The following is a 17,720-nucleotide window of genomic DNA, read 5'->3' as shown; positions in this document are numbered from 1 at the left end:
ATCTTTTTGTCAGGCCTTGGTCAGGATCAGGCCTGTGTTCAAACCAGTTACTCCTCCATGGAGTCTTAATTTACTTCTCAATGTTCTTCAAGGGGCTCCGTTTGAGCCTATTCATTCCTTAGATATTAAGTTATCTTGGAAAGTTCTATTTCTTGTGGCTATTTCTTCTGCTCGGAGAGTGTCAGAACTCTCTCGGCATTACAGTAGGAGTCTCCTTGTCTTATTTTCCATGCAGATAAGGTCGTTTTGCGTTCCAAATCAGGTTTTCTTCCTAAGGTTGTTTCTGATCGGAACATTAATCAGGAGATTGTTGTGCCTTCCTTGTGTCCTCATCCTTCTAAGAAGGAAAGACTTTTGCACAATTTGGACGTTGTCAGTGCTTTAAAGTTTTACCTGTAGGCGACTAAGGACTTTCGTCAGTCTTCTTCTTAGTTTGAGGTTTTCTCAGGAAAACGCAAGGGACAGAAAGCTACGGCTACTGCTCTTTCTTTTTGGCTGAAGAGCATCATACGTTTTGCATACGAGACTGATGGACAGCAGTCTCCTGAGAGAGTTACAGCTCATTACACAATGGGCATTCAAAAATGATGCTTCTGTGGAATAGATTTGCAAGGCTGCAACTTGGTCCTCTCTTCACACTTTTTCAAAGTTTTACAAATTTGACACTTTTGCTTCGGCTGAGGCCGTTTTTGGGAAAAAGGTTCTTCAAGCAGTGGTGCCTTCCGTTTAGGTTCCCTGTCTTGTGCCTCCTGTATCATCTGTGTCCTCTAGCTTGGGTATTGAATCCCATTAGTAATTAAGATGATCCATGGACTCATCGTGTCTTAAAAAAAAAAAGAAAAATTTATGCTTACCTGATAAATTTATTTCTTTTTTGACATGATGAGTCCACGGCCCGCCCCGTTTTTATAGACAGGTTGTGGGTTATTGTAAACTTCAGACACCTCTGCAGCTTGGCTTTTCCTTTTTCTCCCTAACTTCGGTCGAATGACTGGAGTGGGAGGGAAGGGAGGAGCTATTTAACAGCTCTGCTGTGGTGCTCTTTGCCTCCTCCTGCTAAACAGGAGGTGAATATCCCATTAGTAATTAAGATGATACGTGGACTCATCGTGTCAAAACAAATACATTTATCAGGTAAGCATACATTTTCTTTTTATATTACAAACATGGTCTTACAATGTGCAAGTTAGGCATTTCGTTAGCATACTGTCATGCATATTCCTTTCTATATTAGCACTGCACCTTTAACTGCTTGGAATTACCATAAATACCTGCAATCCACACTCACTCATTGCTTGGTATTGTTTCTCTACTGGGACCAGTCCTGAGCTGCACACCTTCCCTGCAATTCCTGCAGCAACCGCTCATTGAGCCCTGTTCCTGTCTCGCTCCCAAGCAGTGCTGGGACCTGCTCCGCTACCGGAACTCCGGCCTCTGTGACGTCACACGCCACTCTCCTGCCGAGACCGGCTGCCTCCTAACCGCTGCTTATCCTACTTGCGGTTCCTCTCACAATCAGTCTGCAACTTTGATATTCAAGGTACCGATACTATGGGGTTATTTCCTTGCTTATTTTTTAACCTGTACTATGCTTTACACACTTGTGCTTATTCATAAGTACACCCATTTTTATTTGAGCTCATGTTACATAGTAACCTCCATTACTTTTCTGTTTTGTGCACAAACATATATTTAGTTCGTATTTAATTAACCTACTCCACCTAAAGAGGCTTAAGCATCTATTCACACTGCTGACTAGACTACTCCTGCACTTATCAGCAATAGTGTTGTGCTGATGCTTATTACTATTTTTTTTGTTTTTTTTCCTTTCTTCACATATTAACTGCTTCTTGTGTGTGTGCTAGGTTGCCACATATTACTTTTTTGTAATATCCGTGTGACACCCTGCTACACACTTAGCTACACCCTATATTGTTCATGTACCTATTCATCAGTAGCTGTGGTTCAATTCTAACACATGTCTCTTTTCCCTGACATTACACATACGTCTCTCTGCGGAACCAGATTTATTCTTGTGAAAATGCAACACACTAAGATCTGGATTTGCACATATCTTTCACTTACACAAGAAATACGGCTGCGCAAAGAGTAATGCTATGAGCGGCCGCCTTCTTCCACATTCGGATGCTTCTTTAGCCAATGCTTAGTTCAAGTCCTAAAGATTATGTAGAAAACTTTACTTGTGCATTGAGAAGAGGATGTACGGCAATATGCTTCTCTTACCTCCACATTATTGACCCGGACTTCTGCGTTGTCCTTTTCAGCCTTTAGCTCCAATTCTACATTCAAGAGAGCAATCTTGGGGGAATCATATTTCTTAGGCTGCATCTCAAATCCAGCATAGGAGAAGGTTTTCTTGAAGGCGACACCAGCTACTAATTGAGAATCCTGCATTGTACAGGAAAGGAAAATTACAGTAGCACATTCATATGTGGATCAGCAATGCAGAGAAATAGTTATATATACACACACAAAAGGTGTTTTTCCCCAAATCTAACACTGAATGGACTAGTAAATTCTCCCATCTGAATAGTAGCTATATAGTGATATTTTTCCACCCTGCATATCTATTTACAGTCTTTCGTAAAAAATAAAAATCCACAAAAAAACTCAATGCAGATTTTTCCATGAACGTTTGTGCAGCCTGTTTATCCAGACACCTAGTTTAACTGCTGGAGAGAGCACCAATCTCCTAGGCATGTTAAGAAAATCTGTATTAGAAAAGTTATTTTAAATGGACCAATAGTTAACGCTGTAGAATCACAAGCACCGCAACACTTTAAAGTAGATCTCTGGGACCTCCTGTGACAGGTAAAATGTCTCACCTCCAGCGCACCACCCTGAATCTTCTTGATCCCAATCATCTTAAGCTGCAGCAAGTCATCCAGCAAGCACACCGCATCCACCACCATTTTAGAGAAGAAATCTTTCTGCAAAGCGATTAGTTTGGAACTCAGTGCTGTGGCCGCGCATTTCTCTAGTAGACGACGCTGCTCTCTGAATAGAAGGAAGATGTAATTTATTCCTGACATCCAGATAATGCTCATAACAATGCCAAAATTTCATATTTGCCCCCTAGCAAATGTAAAGAACCCTTATAACCCTTCATTGTCCTTATAGCAGTCGCTTGACAATAACAATGACCAGCCAACAAGACATATATATATATATATATACACAAAATTCCAAGAGGATCCCACACTCACTACTCCAACGCAGCCTCCGGGGTGCACTTAAAACAGTAATATGCCAAATAAAGTAAGAAAGGCACTCTACGTGTATCAGCAATTCAATTTTACTAAGATGAATATGTTCGGGGTTGCCTCAGACTGAGGACGGGGGCAACCCCGAAAACGTTCATCTTAGTAAAATTGAATTGCTGATACACGTAGAGTGCCTTTCTTACTTTATTTGGCATATTACTGTTTTAAGTGCACCTCGGAGGCTGCGTTGGAGTAGTGAGTGTGGGATCCTCTTGGAATTGTGTGTGTGTGTGTATGTATATATATATATATATATATATATATATATATATATATATATATATATATATATATATATATATATATATATATATATATATATATATATATATATATATATATATATATATATTTTTTTTTTTTTTTTTTTTTTTAATTTATTTATTGTTTCAATTCTATTTTATAATTATTACATTTTACTACATAAGTCAGCAGGGAAAAATTATGTGTTTGTCCTCCCAGTGTGAAATTAACATTGTGTATGGTTTTAAAATGTATTTAACAAATTTTAAGATTAAATAATTTAGGCTAATCTTCTACATAAAATGCAAAATAGTACAAAGAATTTTCAACCCCTTTTTATTGGAAACTAAAAGGAAATGAATAAATAAGTCTCTTATTAACTGGAAAGTTTTTTTGTTTTTTAAAAACAAAAGGGGTTAAAATAGTGATTATCAATTAGGTGTAACGTGCAATTAGAGCAGATTTAAAAAAAAAAGGTGTGCTTTTGATAAATCCACTGTATACACTGCTGTCTATTAGAGGTCCTATTATAAATAGCCCTGTAGTTTATATAATGCCACGTTACTTATTCAGTAGTAACAGAATGGTTTTAGCCCAGAGGAGATCCCCTGTAAAGAGGCCAGACAAGAGGATATTTATCAGCTGTGTGTGTTCATCTAGCTCACAGGAGTGCATTGCTGCTTCTTCAATAAAAGATACCATGAGAATGAAGCAAAAGTGAAAACAGAAGCAATCTGGAAAGTGGTTTAAAAAAAAAAAAAAAAAAAAAAAAAAAAAAAAAAAAAAAAAAGGATAATCTATATGAATAATGAAAGATAAATGTTGTGTTTCCTGTCCCTTTAATGATTCCACTGATTATCAGTAACAGGCACCACAACTTACTGTTTATCTTCTTTCTTCACTGTGACGGCAATTTGTTTGGTTTTGTTAACTGCCTGTAAAGAAAACACAACTGAATTTAATACCCGACATAGCCACAAATACTGAAGTTTAGTGCTGACTGGGCAGTAAATGCACAAAATGCTGTTTATGTAAACCTGTGAGACTGTAAATAGTAACTGTCCTCTCCAGCAGTGCAAGTTTTAACCCCCCACCATGTCCTCTCCAGCAGTGCAAGTTTTAACCCCCCACCATGTCCTCTCCCGCAGTGCAAGTTTTAACCCCCCACCAGGTCCTCTCCAGCAGTGCAAGTTTTAACCCCCCACCATGTCCTCTCCAGCAGTGCAAGTTTTAACCCCCCACCATGTCCTCTCCAGCAGTGCAAGTTTTAACCCCCCACCATGTCCTCTCCAGCAGTGCAAGTTTTAACCCCCCACCATGTCCTCTCCAGCAGTGCAAGTTTTAACCCACCACCATGTCCTCTCCAGCAGTGCAAGTTTTAACCCACCACCATGTCCTCCAGCAGTGCAAAACCACATAACACACCAAAAGACTTCTGTGGCCCTTAGAATTAATGGGGCTTATTAAAAACACAAAAATAAAAAAACACACATAGGATGATGCACTTATACTTTGTTTTACTAACTACTAATATACGTATATTGTTTCTGGGCTTTTCCCTTTCTTCCAATAGAAACACTAGAAGGTAACAGCCAATCATTATAGAAATCACATACACAAGACAGGAGAAGACCGTTACCCAGCAGCTGAAGTACTCTTCTTACTTTGTATGGTGCAGGCAGTATGCTTTGTTATATATTTATATCACATATTTAATTGTGGTATTTATATAATAATTAGGATTTATATTACTGTTTACATATTCAGTTTATTTGCTCTCTTACTAGCGTATACTACTATTATGCATTGTTATACCTCCTGGCATGTCACGTGCATGTAATGAGGGGGATAAATACTATATCATTATTATGGTGCTGTAACTGCCCCTATAACATTTGTATTACTAAATGCCTTGCTTCCTATGCATTGTACAACACAATTGCATAAAACAAAGACAATACAACAACACTTATTTTGAATTTCAAATTTAGCATAACATTGTTTTCTGACAAATGTGAGTTATCTTTCATCTCCGTGACCTTCATATCATGTGACAGTCATCAGCCAATCACAGACTCTATAATATATACTTATATATAAAGGTTCATTTAGGCTCTCATATTACTTGAAGTTAAGTGTCCCTTTAATTTCACTTATTTCTGTAGAGCGATGGTGGTTAAACTGCTGTATTAGCGTGAGTGGGACTTACATTTACAACTAGTAGTAACACAGATCTCAGTGTGAATATGTTTGTTGTTGCACTCACAATGCAATGTGCTTTGTTAAGGAACAGAAGTAGATGCGCTACATAGTAACATAATGATACATAACTTGTCCATCCCATCTAAACAAACACTAAAGCACTTATCTTACCAGCTGGGTGGCTGTACGGAAGGCTCGGATTATGATTTGTGGGTGCAGACCCTCCTCCACATAGGGTTTGACTTGTTTCAGAAATTCCGCCGCAAGGAGAGTTACAGAAGTGGTGCCATCTCCCACCTTAAAAGTAAAACTGCATCATTATCTTCATATTTTTTTTATTAAATACAAACCCCCAAAAAACAGTTAAAATCTTTTAACCCCTTAATGACAACTGACGTACTAGGTACGTCATGCTAACTGTTAATGACAATAGACGTACCTGGTACGTCAGTTGTCTAACAGAGTGCTGGAAGTGATCACAATCGCTTCCAGCAGCTCTGAGGGTATTGCAGTGATGCCTCGATATGGAGGCATCCTGCAATACCCCTTTACAAGCCTCTGATGCAGAGAGCCACTCTGTGGCCCTCTCTGCAAAGGTAGCGATGGTGCCGTTGTCCGGGTGGGAGGAGGGAGCGTGTGCACGATGAGCGCGCGTGTGCGTGCATTAGCCACACTGACACCAATGAAGGAAGGGGAAAAAAAAAGTTAATTTTTTTTTTACAAATAAAAGGATCTGGGAGGGGGTGGGGGTATTGTGGGGGGGGCTGCTACACTACAGAAATAATTAAAAATAAAAAAAAAAGTTATAAATAAAATTAAAATACTTTGGTTTGTGGGGCCAAACGGGGTACTGGCAGACAGCTGCCAGTACCCAAGATGGCGGTAATTAGGTAGGGGAGAGGGTTAGAGAGCTGGAGGGGGGGGGGGGGTATCAGGGAGGTTGGTGCTAAGGCAGGGGTCCATCACAACTAAAATATTTTATTATTTTTATTTAAAAAAACAAAAAAAAACACTTTTATTTAGTACTGGCAGACTTTCTGCCAGTACTTAAGATGGCGGGAACAATTGTGGGGTGGGGGAGGGAAGAGAGCTGTTTGGGAGGGATCAAGGGGTGGGATGTGTCAGGTGTGAGGCTGATCTCTAAAATTAACCCTGCAAACTCCCTACAAGCTACCTAATTTAACCCCTTCACTGCTGGGCATAATTCATGTGTGGTGCGCAGCAGCATTTAGCGGCCTTCTAATTACCAAAAAGCAACGCCAAAGCCATATAAGTCTGCTATTTCTGAACAAAGGGGATCCCAGAGAAGCTTTTACAACAATTTCTGCCATAATAGCACAAGCGGTTTGTAAATAATTTCAGTGAGAAACCTAAAATTGTGAAAAATTTAACTTTTTTTTTTTTTTTTTTTTTTTTTTTATTTGCTCGCATTTGGCAGTGAAATGGTGGCATAAAATATACCAAAATGGGCCTAGATCAATACTTGGGGTTGTCTACTAAACTACACTAAAGCTAAAATTAACCCTACAAGCTCCCCAATTAACCCCTTCACTCCTGGGCATAATTCATGTGTGGTGCGCAATGGCATTTAGCTGCCTTCTAATTACCAAAAAGCAACACCAAAGCCATATAAGTCTGTTATTTCTGAAAAAGGGGATCCCAGAGAAGCATTTACAACCATTTGTGCCATAATTGCAGAAGCGGTTTGTAAATAATTTCAGTGGGAAACCTAAAGTTTGTGACAAAATTTGTGAAAAAGTGAACTTTAATCGCATTTGGCGGTGAAATGGTAGCATGAAATATACCAAAATGGGCCTAGATCAATACTTTGGGATGTCTTCTAAAACAAAATATATACATGTCAAGGGATATTCAGGTATTCCTGACAGATATCAGGGTTCCAATGTAACTAGCGCTAATTTTGAAAAAAAGTGGTTTGGAAATAGCAAAGTGCTACTTGTATTTATTGCCCCATAAATTGCAAAAAAAGCAAAGAACAAGTAAACATTGGGTATTTCTAAACTCAGGACAAAATTTATAAACTATTTAGCATGGGTGTTTTTTGGTGGTTGTAGATGTGTAACAGATTTTGGGGGTCAAAGTTAGAAAAAGTGTGTTTTTTTTCCATTTTTTCCTCATATTTTATAATTATTTTTTTTAGTAAATTATAGGATATGATGAAAATAATGGTATCTTTAGAAAGTCCATTTAATGACGAGAAAAACGGTATATAATATGTGTGGGTACAGTAAACGAGTAAGAGGAAAATTACAGCTAAACGCAAACACTGCAGAAATGTAGAAATAGCCAGTCATTAAGGGCAAGAAAATTGAAAAATGGTCCGGTCATTAAGGGGTTAATGTAATGGCCCCTATAAGCACTCTGCCTCGCCACTTGATAAAAAACTATTAAAAATAATGGGCAGGAAACACACTAATGAGGTGGGCTATAACGTAGATAAGTAAGCATGAGGACAACCAGGCCACTAGCCCTACACAGCAGGAGAAACCTTTTCTTTTTATAGTTTCTCTTTGAGAGATCACACATCTGGTTAAAGGACCATTGAATACAATAGATGTGCATAATCAACTAGTGCACAATAAAAAGACAATGCAGTAGCACTCATTTTAAATGAGCAGTAGATATTTTTTTCTGACAAATTTAAAAAAAAAAAATGACATCAATTTCTCAGCCTGAATCATGTGACAGCCATCAGCCAATCACATACTCAATACATATACACTGAACTCTTGCACATGCCCAGTAGTAGCTAGTACCTCAGAAAGTGTGAATATAAATAGACTGAGCATGATTTGATATTGGAGGTAAATTGGAAAGTCTCTTAAAGGAATAATCTAGTCAAAATTAAACTTTCATGATTCATAGAGAAAACTTTAAAAAAAAAAGTCCTAGATTACAAGTGGAGCACAAAAATATCAGCACTTTTGTGTATTAATGGGACATAAAACGTAAAATATTTATTTCATGGTTCAGATAGAGCAGCAATTTTAAGCAACTTTCTAATTTACACCTATTAATTTTTTTTCGTTCTCTTGGTATCTTTATTTGAATGTAAGCTTACGAGCCGGACCATTTCTGGTTCAGCATATGGGTAGTGCTTGCTGATTGGTGGCTACATTTAGACAGTAATCAGAAAGTGCTACTGGGGTGCTGAACCATATATGGGCCGGCTCCTATGCTTACATACCGAGAGAACAAAGAAAATTGATAATTTGAGTAAATTATAAAATTGCATGCACTATCAGAATCATTTAAAAAAAAAATTGACTAAACTATCCCTTTAAATAAAGCATTCTCTATCTAAATCATGAAAGTTTCTTTTTGACTTTAAAGATGAATACTCAATGTATTTATTGTGTTTGCTTGTGGAGCACTGTCCTATAGCTCTGTGCAGGTTGTTATCCGACAGTGAACGATCTGCTCCAGGAAATGAGTTGTGCAAAAAACATAATTTATGCTTACCTGATAAATTTATTTCTCTTGTAGTGTATCCAGTCCACGGATCATCCATTACTTATGGGATATTAACTCCTCCCCAACAGGAAGTGCAAGAGGATTCACCCAGCAGAGCTGCTATATAGCTCCTCCCCTAACTGCCATTACCAGTCATTCGACCGAAAACATGCAGAGAAAGGAAAACCATAGGGTACAGTGGTGACTGTAGTTTAATGGAAAAATTACCTGCCTTAAAGTGACAGGGCGGGCCGTGGACTGGATACACTACAAGAGAAATAAATTTATCAGGTAAGCATAAATTATGTTTTCTCTTGTTAAGTGTATCCAGTCCACGGGTCATCCATTACTTATGGGATACCAATACCAAAGCTAAAGTACACGGATGACGGGAGGGACAGGCAGGCTCTTTATACGGAAGGAACCACTGCCTGAAGAACCTGTCTCCCAAAAACAGCCTCCGAAGAAGCAAAAGTGTCAAATTTGTAAAATTTGGAAAAAGTATGAAGAGAAGACCAAGTTGCAGCCTTGCAAATCTGTTCAACAGAAGCCTCATTCTTAAAGGCCCAAGTGGAAGCCACAGCTCTAGTAGAATGTGCTGTAATTCTTTCAGGAGGCTGCTGTCCAGCAGTCTCATAGGCTAACCGTATTATGCTACGAAGCCAAAAGGCCAGAATAAACGACAAACAGGGAAGACGTTTGTCGAAAATCCTTAGTTGCCTGTAGATAAAATTTCAGGGCACGGACTACATCTAGATTGTGTAGCAGACGTTCCTTTTTCGAAGAAGGATTAGGACACAAAGATGTAACCACAATCTCTTGATTGATATTCCTGTTAGTGACCACCTTAGGTAGGAACCCAGGTTTAGTACGCAGAACTACCTTGTCTGAATGAAAAATCAGATAAGGAGAATCACAATGTAAGGCAGATAACTCAGAGACTCTTCGAGCCGAGGAAATCGCCATTAAAAACAGAACTTTCCAAGATAACAACTTGATATCAATGGAATGAAGGGGTTCAAACGGAACCCCCTGTAAAACATTAAGAACTAAGTTCAAACTCCATGGTGGAGCAACAGTTTTAAACACAGGCTTGATCCTAGCTAAAGCCTGACAAAAAGCTTGAACGTCCGGAACTTCTGACAGACGTTTGTGTAAAAGAATGGACAGAGCTGAAATCTGTCCCTTTAAGGAACTAGCGGATAAACCCTTTTCTAAACCTTCTTGTAGAAAAGACAATATCCTCGGAATCCTAACCTTACTCCATGAGTAACTCTTGGATTCGCACCAATATAAGTATTTGCGCCATATCTTATGGTAAATCTTTCTGGTAACAGGCTTCCTAGCCTGTATTAAGGTATCAATAACTGACTCAGAAAAACCACGTTTTGATAAAATCAAGCGTTCAATTTCCAAGCAGTCAGCTTCAGAGAAATTAGATTTTGATGTTTGAAGGGACCCTGGATCAGAAGGTCCTGTTTCAGAGGTAGCGACCAAGGTGGACAGGATGACATGTCCACTAGATCTGCATACCAAGTCCTGCGTGGCCATGCAGGCGTTATTAGAATCACTGATGCTCTCTCCTGTTTGATTCTGGCAATCAATCGAGGAAGCATCGGGAAGGGTGGAAACACATAAGCCATCCCGAAGGTCCAAGGTGCTGTCAAAGCATCTATCAGAACCGCTCCCGGATCCCTGGATCTGGACCCGTAACGAGGAAGCTTGGCGTTCTGTCGAGACGCCATGAGATCTATCTCTGGTTTGCCCCAACGTCGAAGTATTTGGGCAAAGACCTCCGGATGAAGTTCCCACTCCCCCGGATGAAAAGTCTGACGACTTAAGAAATCCGCCTCCCAGTTCTCCACTCCCGGGATGTGGATTGCTGACAGGTGGCAAGAGTGAGACTCTGCCCAGCGAATTATCTTTGATACTTCCATCATTGCTAGGGAGCTTCTTGTCCCTCCCTGATGGTTGATGTAAGCTACAGTCGTGATGTTGTCCGACTGAAACCTGATGAACCCCCGAGTTGTTAACTGGGGCCAAGCCAGAAGGGCATTGAGAACTGCTCTCAATTCCAGAATGTTTATTGGTAGGAGACTCTCCTCCTGATTCCATTGTCCCTGAGCCTTCAGAGAATTCCAGACAGCGCCCCAACCTAGTAGGCTGGCGTCTGTTGTTACAATTGTCCAGTCCGGCCTGCTGAATGGCATCCCCCTGGACAGATGTGGCCGAGAAAGCCACCATAGAAGAGAATTTCTGGTCTCTTGATCCAGATTCAGAGTAGGGGACAAGTCTGAGTAATCCCCATTCCACTGACTTAGCATGCACAATTGCAGCGGTCTGAGATGTAGACGTGCAAAGGGTACTATGTCCATTGCTGCTACCATTAAGCCGATCACCTCCATGCATTGAGCTACTGACGGGTGTTGAATGGAATGAAGGACACGGCATGCATTTTGAAGTTTTGTTAACCTGTCTTCTGTCAGGTAAATCTTCATTTCTACAGAATCTATCAGAGTCCCCAAGAAGGGAACTCTTGTGAGTGGAAAGAGAGAACTCTTCTTTTCGTTCACCTTCCATCCATGCGACCTTAGAAATGCCAGTACTAACTCTGTATGAGACTTGGCAGTTTGAAAGCTTGAAGCTTGTATCAGAATGTCGTCTAGGTACGGAGCTACCGCAATTCCTCGCGGTCTTAGTACCGCCAGAAGAGCACCCAGAATCTTTGTGAAGATTCTCGGAGCCGTAGCCAATCCGAATGGAAGAGCTACAAACTGGTAATGCCTGTCTAGAAAGGCAAACCTTAGATACCGGTAATGATCTTTGTGAATCGGTATGTGAAGGTAAGCATCCTTTAAATCCACTGTGGTCATGTACTGACCCTTTTGGATCATGGGTAAAATTGTCCGAATAGTTTCCATTTTGAACGATGGAACTCTTAGGAATTTGTTTAGGATCTTTAAATCCAAGATTGGCCTGAAAGTTCCCTCTTTTTTGGGAACCACAAACAGATTTGAGTAAAACCCTTGTCCTTGTTCCGACCGCGGAACCGGATGGATCACTCCCATTAATAAAAGATCTTGTACGCAGCGTAGAAACGCCTCTTTCTTTATTTGGTTTGTTGACAACCTTGACAGATGAAATCTCCCTCTTGGGAGAGAGAATTTGAAGTCTAGAAGGTATCCCTGAGATATGATCTCTAACGCCCAGGGATCCTGGACATCTCTTGCCCAAGCCTGGGCGAAGAGAGAAAGTCTGCCCCCCACTAGATCCGTTCCCGGATCGGGGGCCCTCGATTCATGCTGTCTTAGGGGCAGCAGCAGGTTTCCTGGCCTGCTTGCCCTTGTTCCAGGACTGGTTAGGTCTCCAGCCTTGTCTGTAGCGAGCAACAGCTCCTTCCTGTTTTGGTGCAGAGGAAGTTGATGCTGCTCCTGCTTTGAAATTACGAAAGGAACGAAAATTAGACTGTCTAGCCTTAGGTTTGGCTCTGTCTTGAGGCAGGGCATGGCCTTTACCTCCTGTAATGTCAGCGATAATTTCTTTCAACCCGGGCCCAAATAAGGTCTGCCCTTTGAAAGGTATATTAAGCAATTTAGATTTAGAAGTAACGTCAGCTGACCAGGATTTTAGCCACAGTGCTCCGCGTGCCTGAATGGCGAATCCGGAATTCTTAGCCATAAGTTTAGTTAAATGTACTACGGCATCTGAAATAAATGAGTTAGCTAACTTAAGGGCTTTAAGCTTGTGTGTAATCTCATCTAATGGAGCTGATTCAAGTGTCTCTTCCAGAGACTCAAACCAAAATGCTGCTGCAGCCGTGACAGGCGCAATGCATGCAAGAGGTTGCAATATAAAACCTTGTTGAACAAACATTTTCTTAAGGTAACCCTCTAACTTTTTATCCATTGGATCTGAAAAGGCACAGCTATCCTCCACCGGGATAGTGGTACGCTTAGCTAAAGTAGAAACTGCTCCCTCCACCTTAGGGACCGTTTGCCATAAGTCCCGTGTGGTGGCGTCTATTGGAAACATCTTTCTAAATATCGGAGGGGGTGAGAACGGCACACCGGGTCTATCCCACTCCTTAGTAACAATTTCAGTAAGTCTCTTAGGTATAGGAAAAACGTCAGTACTCGCCGGTACCGCAAAATATTTATCCAACCTACACATTTTCTCTGGTATTGCAACTGTGTTACAATCATTCAGAGCCGCTAACACCTCCCCTAGTAATACACGGAGGTTTTCCAGCTTAAATTTAAAATTTGAAATATCTGAATCCAGAATGACCCGCAGAATGAAGCTCTCCGTCCTCATGTTCTGCAAATTGTGACGCAGTGTCTGACATGGCCCTAATATTATCAGCGCACTCTGTTCTCACCCCAGAGTGATCACGCTTACCTCTTAGTTCTGGTAATTTAGCCAAAACTTCAGTCATAACAGTAGCCATATCCTGTAATGTGATTTGTAATGGCCGCCCAGATGTACTCGGCGCTACAATATCACGCACCTCCCGAGCGGGAGATGCAGGTACTGACACGTGAGGCGAGTTAGTCGGCATAACTCTCCCCTCGTTGTTTGGTGAAATATGTTCAATTTGAACAGATTGACTTTTATTTAAAGTAGCATCAATACAGTTAGTACATAAATTTCTATTGGGCTCCACTTTGGCTTTAGCACATATAGCACAGATATCTTCCTCTGAATCAGACATGTTTAACACACTAGCAAATAAACTAGCAACTTGGAAATACTTTTCAAGTAATTTACTATAATATGAAAACGTACTGTGCCTATAAGAAGCACAGAAAAAGTTATGACAGTTGAAAATTAATAAACTGAAAAGTTATAGCATCAAATCTTTGTAAAAAACACAATTTTAGCAAAGGATTGCTCCCATTAGCAAAGGATAACTAACCCCGATAGCAGAAAAAAAAAAAAAAAAATACAGAAATAAACGTTTTTTTATCACAGTCAACTACAATCTCACAGCTCTGCTGTGAGTGATTACCTCCCTCAAAACAAGTTTTGAAGACCCCTGAGTTCTGTAGAGATGAACCGGATCATGCAGGGAAGACAATAAACTTCTGACTGAATTTTTTGATGCGTAGCAAAAGCACCAAAAAAGGTCCCTCACACATAACAGTGAGAGAGATCAGTAAACTGTCATCAATTAAATAAAACGACTGCCAAGTGGAAAAAAATAGTGCCCAAAACATTTTTTCACCCAGTACCTCAGAAAATTAAACTATTTTACATGCCAGCAAAAAACATTTAACATTAATAAATTGAGTGTTATTAAAAAGCCTGTTGCTAGTCCCTGCAAATTAGGCTAAAGTCTTATGCATACAGTATAATTCCAGTGAAGTGCCATTCCCAAGAATACTGAAGTGTAAAATATACATACATGACAGCCTGATACCAGTTGTTACTACTGCATTTAAGGCTGAGTTTACATTATATCGGTATGGCAGAATTTTCTCATCAATTCCATTGTCAGAAAATAATAAGCTGCTACATACCTCTTTGCAGATTAATCTGCCCGCTGTCCCCTGATCTGAAGTTTACCTCTCCTCAGATGGCCGAGAAACAGCAATATGATCTTAACTACTCCGGCTAAAATCATAGAAAAACTCAGGTAGATTCTTCTTCAAATTCTACCAGAGAAGGAATAACACACTCCGGTGCTATTATAAAATAACAAACTTTTGATTGAAGGTATGAAACTAAGTATAATCACCACAGTCCTCTCACACATCCTATCTATTCGTTGGGTGCAAGAGAATGACTGGGAATGGCAGTTAGGGGAGGAGCTATATAGCAGCTCTGCTGGGTGAATCCTCTTGCACTTCCTGTTGGGGAGGAGTTAATATCCCATAAGTAATGGATGATCCGTGGACTGGATACACTTAACAAGAGAAACACACACTTCCTATTTGTTTCAAAATCCCTTTAATGTGCTTTTCTAGGACAGAAAAATATAGAACATATTCCAGAGTACTAAAGCCCATTCTGTTGTGCCTTAGAGTATTCTTCTCAGCTGATCACAATTCTGCACTTTATGACGGGTGTAGTGAAGGCCAGACTGATCAAGCTAGAGAGTGTGACTAGCTCACTGAACACAATGCAAGTGCTACAGGATTAGTACAAGTAGCAGCAGGCAGAGTGACTCCTGCACTGCTCTAAAAAACACTAAACATCATATATCCTATGAAGCAGGGCCCACTAGTCACATCCAGCTCACCAAGGGTTTGTGTGTGGCCTTCAGCACCACTGATCAGACAGAAGTAATTTGCTATTGAAAAAACAGTCAGACAAACATGTGAGTAGTATACCGTATTACATAGTAACATTGTATGCATCATTCTATACTAAACAAATAGATATCTAATCTTATGCTGTGGCATCATGTTTAGCATGAAGAGTGCAGTTATCTATTATGTAATGTGACCCCTGAGCAATCCAGTCATCAGCATCAGCCATACCTCAGCATCCTGGGATTTAGCGATGTCCACAAGGGTTTTTCCTGCTGGGTGCACCACATCAAGGAGCTTCAGAATGGTAGCACCATCGTTTGAGATTGTGGCTTTACCTAGAAGAGCGATCAGGTTATATAAATAAAGAGAACATAAGAAGGCTTTAATCTGCTCATTTCCTTTCAATAATCACGCGTATATAAAATTAACAATTAAAGGGCCAGTAAACCTAAAAAATAATGTTATATAATTCTGCACATAGTGCAGAATTATATAACATTATATTAGCGTTAGCATTAGCTTTATACAACCTAATATTCCCCCAGGCTGTGACTAGACAGCTGGCCAGATGCGCTCTGTGATAAAAACAGACCCGCTCAGAAGAACACAGAGAGCGGGTCTGAAAATTTGTCTTTTTATACAAATTCACAGGGAATGTTAGGTTGTATAAAGCCAACGCTAATATAATGTTATATAATTCTGCACTATGTACAGAATTATATAACATTTTTTAGGTTTACTGGCCCTTTAACAGAATACATCAGTGAGTGATATTTCAGATGGAGTATAATTTATCAGTTGTAATGAAGTTCCACTATAACTTGAAACATTTCTCTCTCGCGATTCAGATAGAACATACAATTTTAAACAACTTTCTAATTTACTTCTATTTTCTAATTTTGAGCTCTTGGTATCCTTTGTTGAAAAGCATACCTAGGTAGACTCATAAGCTGCCGATTGGTGGCTGCACATTTAGGCTTCATGTTATCGGCTCACGTACGTGCATTTTTGTTTTATCAAAGGATACCAAGAGAATGAAGAAAATTAGATAGAAGTAAATTGGAAAGTTGTTTAAAATTGTATGTTCTGACTCATTAAAAAAAATAAAAATAAACTATTACTGCTACAAAAGCTATAAAAAAAAAAAAAATTACAAAAAAAAAAACCATCATGTGCAGGAATTGATGGTATAGGCAAAACATAAGTTAGAAGAATATATATTTTCTGAAAAATAAAATTTAAAAAAAAAAAAAAAAAAAAAAGTTATCACTGATGAACAGACAAGAGACAACTCTTGGAAATAAATAGGTTATATTTCAAACATTCACTAAACATGTAACAAGGGAATATCCATCCTATTGCCCTTTAACCTCTTTGGCCAAATGGACTTAGATCTACGTTGTGCAGTACATAGGCCATTGTAATGCATAACGTAGATTTACGTCCATAATGCTAAAAGCCCAATCAGTCTTACTGCTTGTGAGCTTCCAGCATCTGCCTTCATATGGTAATGGAGCACGATTAGTGCTCCATTACCATATGAAGCCAAATTGCAAGATCCTTACAGACAGCGACACTGTCTGTAACAATCTCGGTTGGTGCCGGTGGGAGGGAAGGCAGGAGGCGTGTTGGCGAGATCCTACGCTACAGAAAGTTTTTGAAGAGAGAGGGAGGGATGGGTAGCTACACTACAGAGAAGAAGAAATAAGGTGGGGGGGGGGGGTTCTACATAAGGATCCTGCTGAGAGGGAGGTGGGGAACCCTAACACTACAGAAAAACATTAATTTAAAAAAAAACAAAAAAAAAAAAAAAAACACACCAACTGGGTTAGAGAGCTGTTTGTGAGGTGGGAGCCCTTGAAGGACACCTTATCTGAATGGATTTGACCGTTTTTTCACAGCTAGAGGTTCATGTGTGCCATACAGATAAATAACTCCATGGCATGAGCATAATGTTAAGTGTCAGCACTAATCGCCTGAAATGCAAGTCTGTCAAAAGATCTGAGATAAGGGGGCAGTCTGCAGAAGCTTAGATACAAGGTAATTACATAGGTAAAAGGTGTATTAATATAACTGTGCTGGTTATGCAAAACTGAGGAATGGGTAATAAAGGGATTAGCTATCTTTTAAACAATAAACATTGTTGGCGTTTGTCCCTTTAATGATTTTTTTTACATGATCGCATTTAGTAGGGAAATGGTAGCATGAAATATAGAAAAATGGGCCTAGATCAATACCTTAGGTTGTCTACTTTAAAAAAAAA

The 17,720-nt window shown here is 39.6% G+C and overlaps 1 protein-coding gene across 1 annotated transcript in view; it reads right to left on the bottom strand.

The window, feature by feature from the left end:
- CCT7 (chaperonin containing TCP1 subunit 7) overlaps positions 1-17,720 on the bottom strand; it is a 94,622-nt gene that overhangs the window by 69,600 nt on the left and 7,302 nt on the right. Inside the window, exons 3-7 of the mRNA XM_053700340.1 lie at positions 15,686-15,792; positions 5,901-6,026; positions 4,410-4,462; positions 2,847-3,018; positions 2,245-2,409 (exon numbers count right to left, since the gene is read on the bottom strand). Of these exons, the coding sequence (XP_053556315.1) occupies positions 2,245-2,409; positions 2,847-3,018; positions 4,410-4,462; positions 5,901-6,026; positions 15,686-15,792 (623 nt within the window). The remainder of the gene's footprint in view (positions 1-2,244; positions 2,410-2,846; positions 3,019-4,409; positions 4,463-5,900; positions 6,027-15,685; positions 15,793-17,720) is intronic.

Source organism: Bombina bombina, chromosome 2 (genome assembly GCF_027579735.1).
Source record: "Bombina bombina isolate aBomBom1 chromosome 2, aBomBom1.pri, whole genome shotgun sequence".
In the NCBI taxonomy this organism is placed as follows: Eukaryota; Metazoa; Chordata; class Amphibia; order Anura; family Bombinatoridae; genus Bombina; species Bombina bombina.
This window is presented reverse-complemented; position numbering and strand designations above follow the sequence as displayed.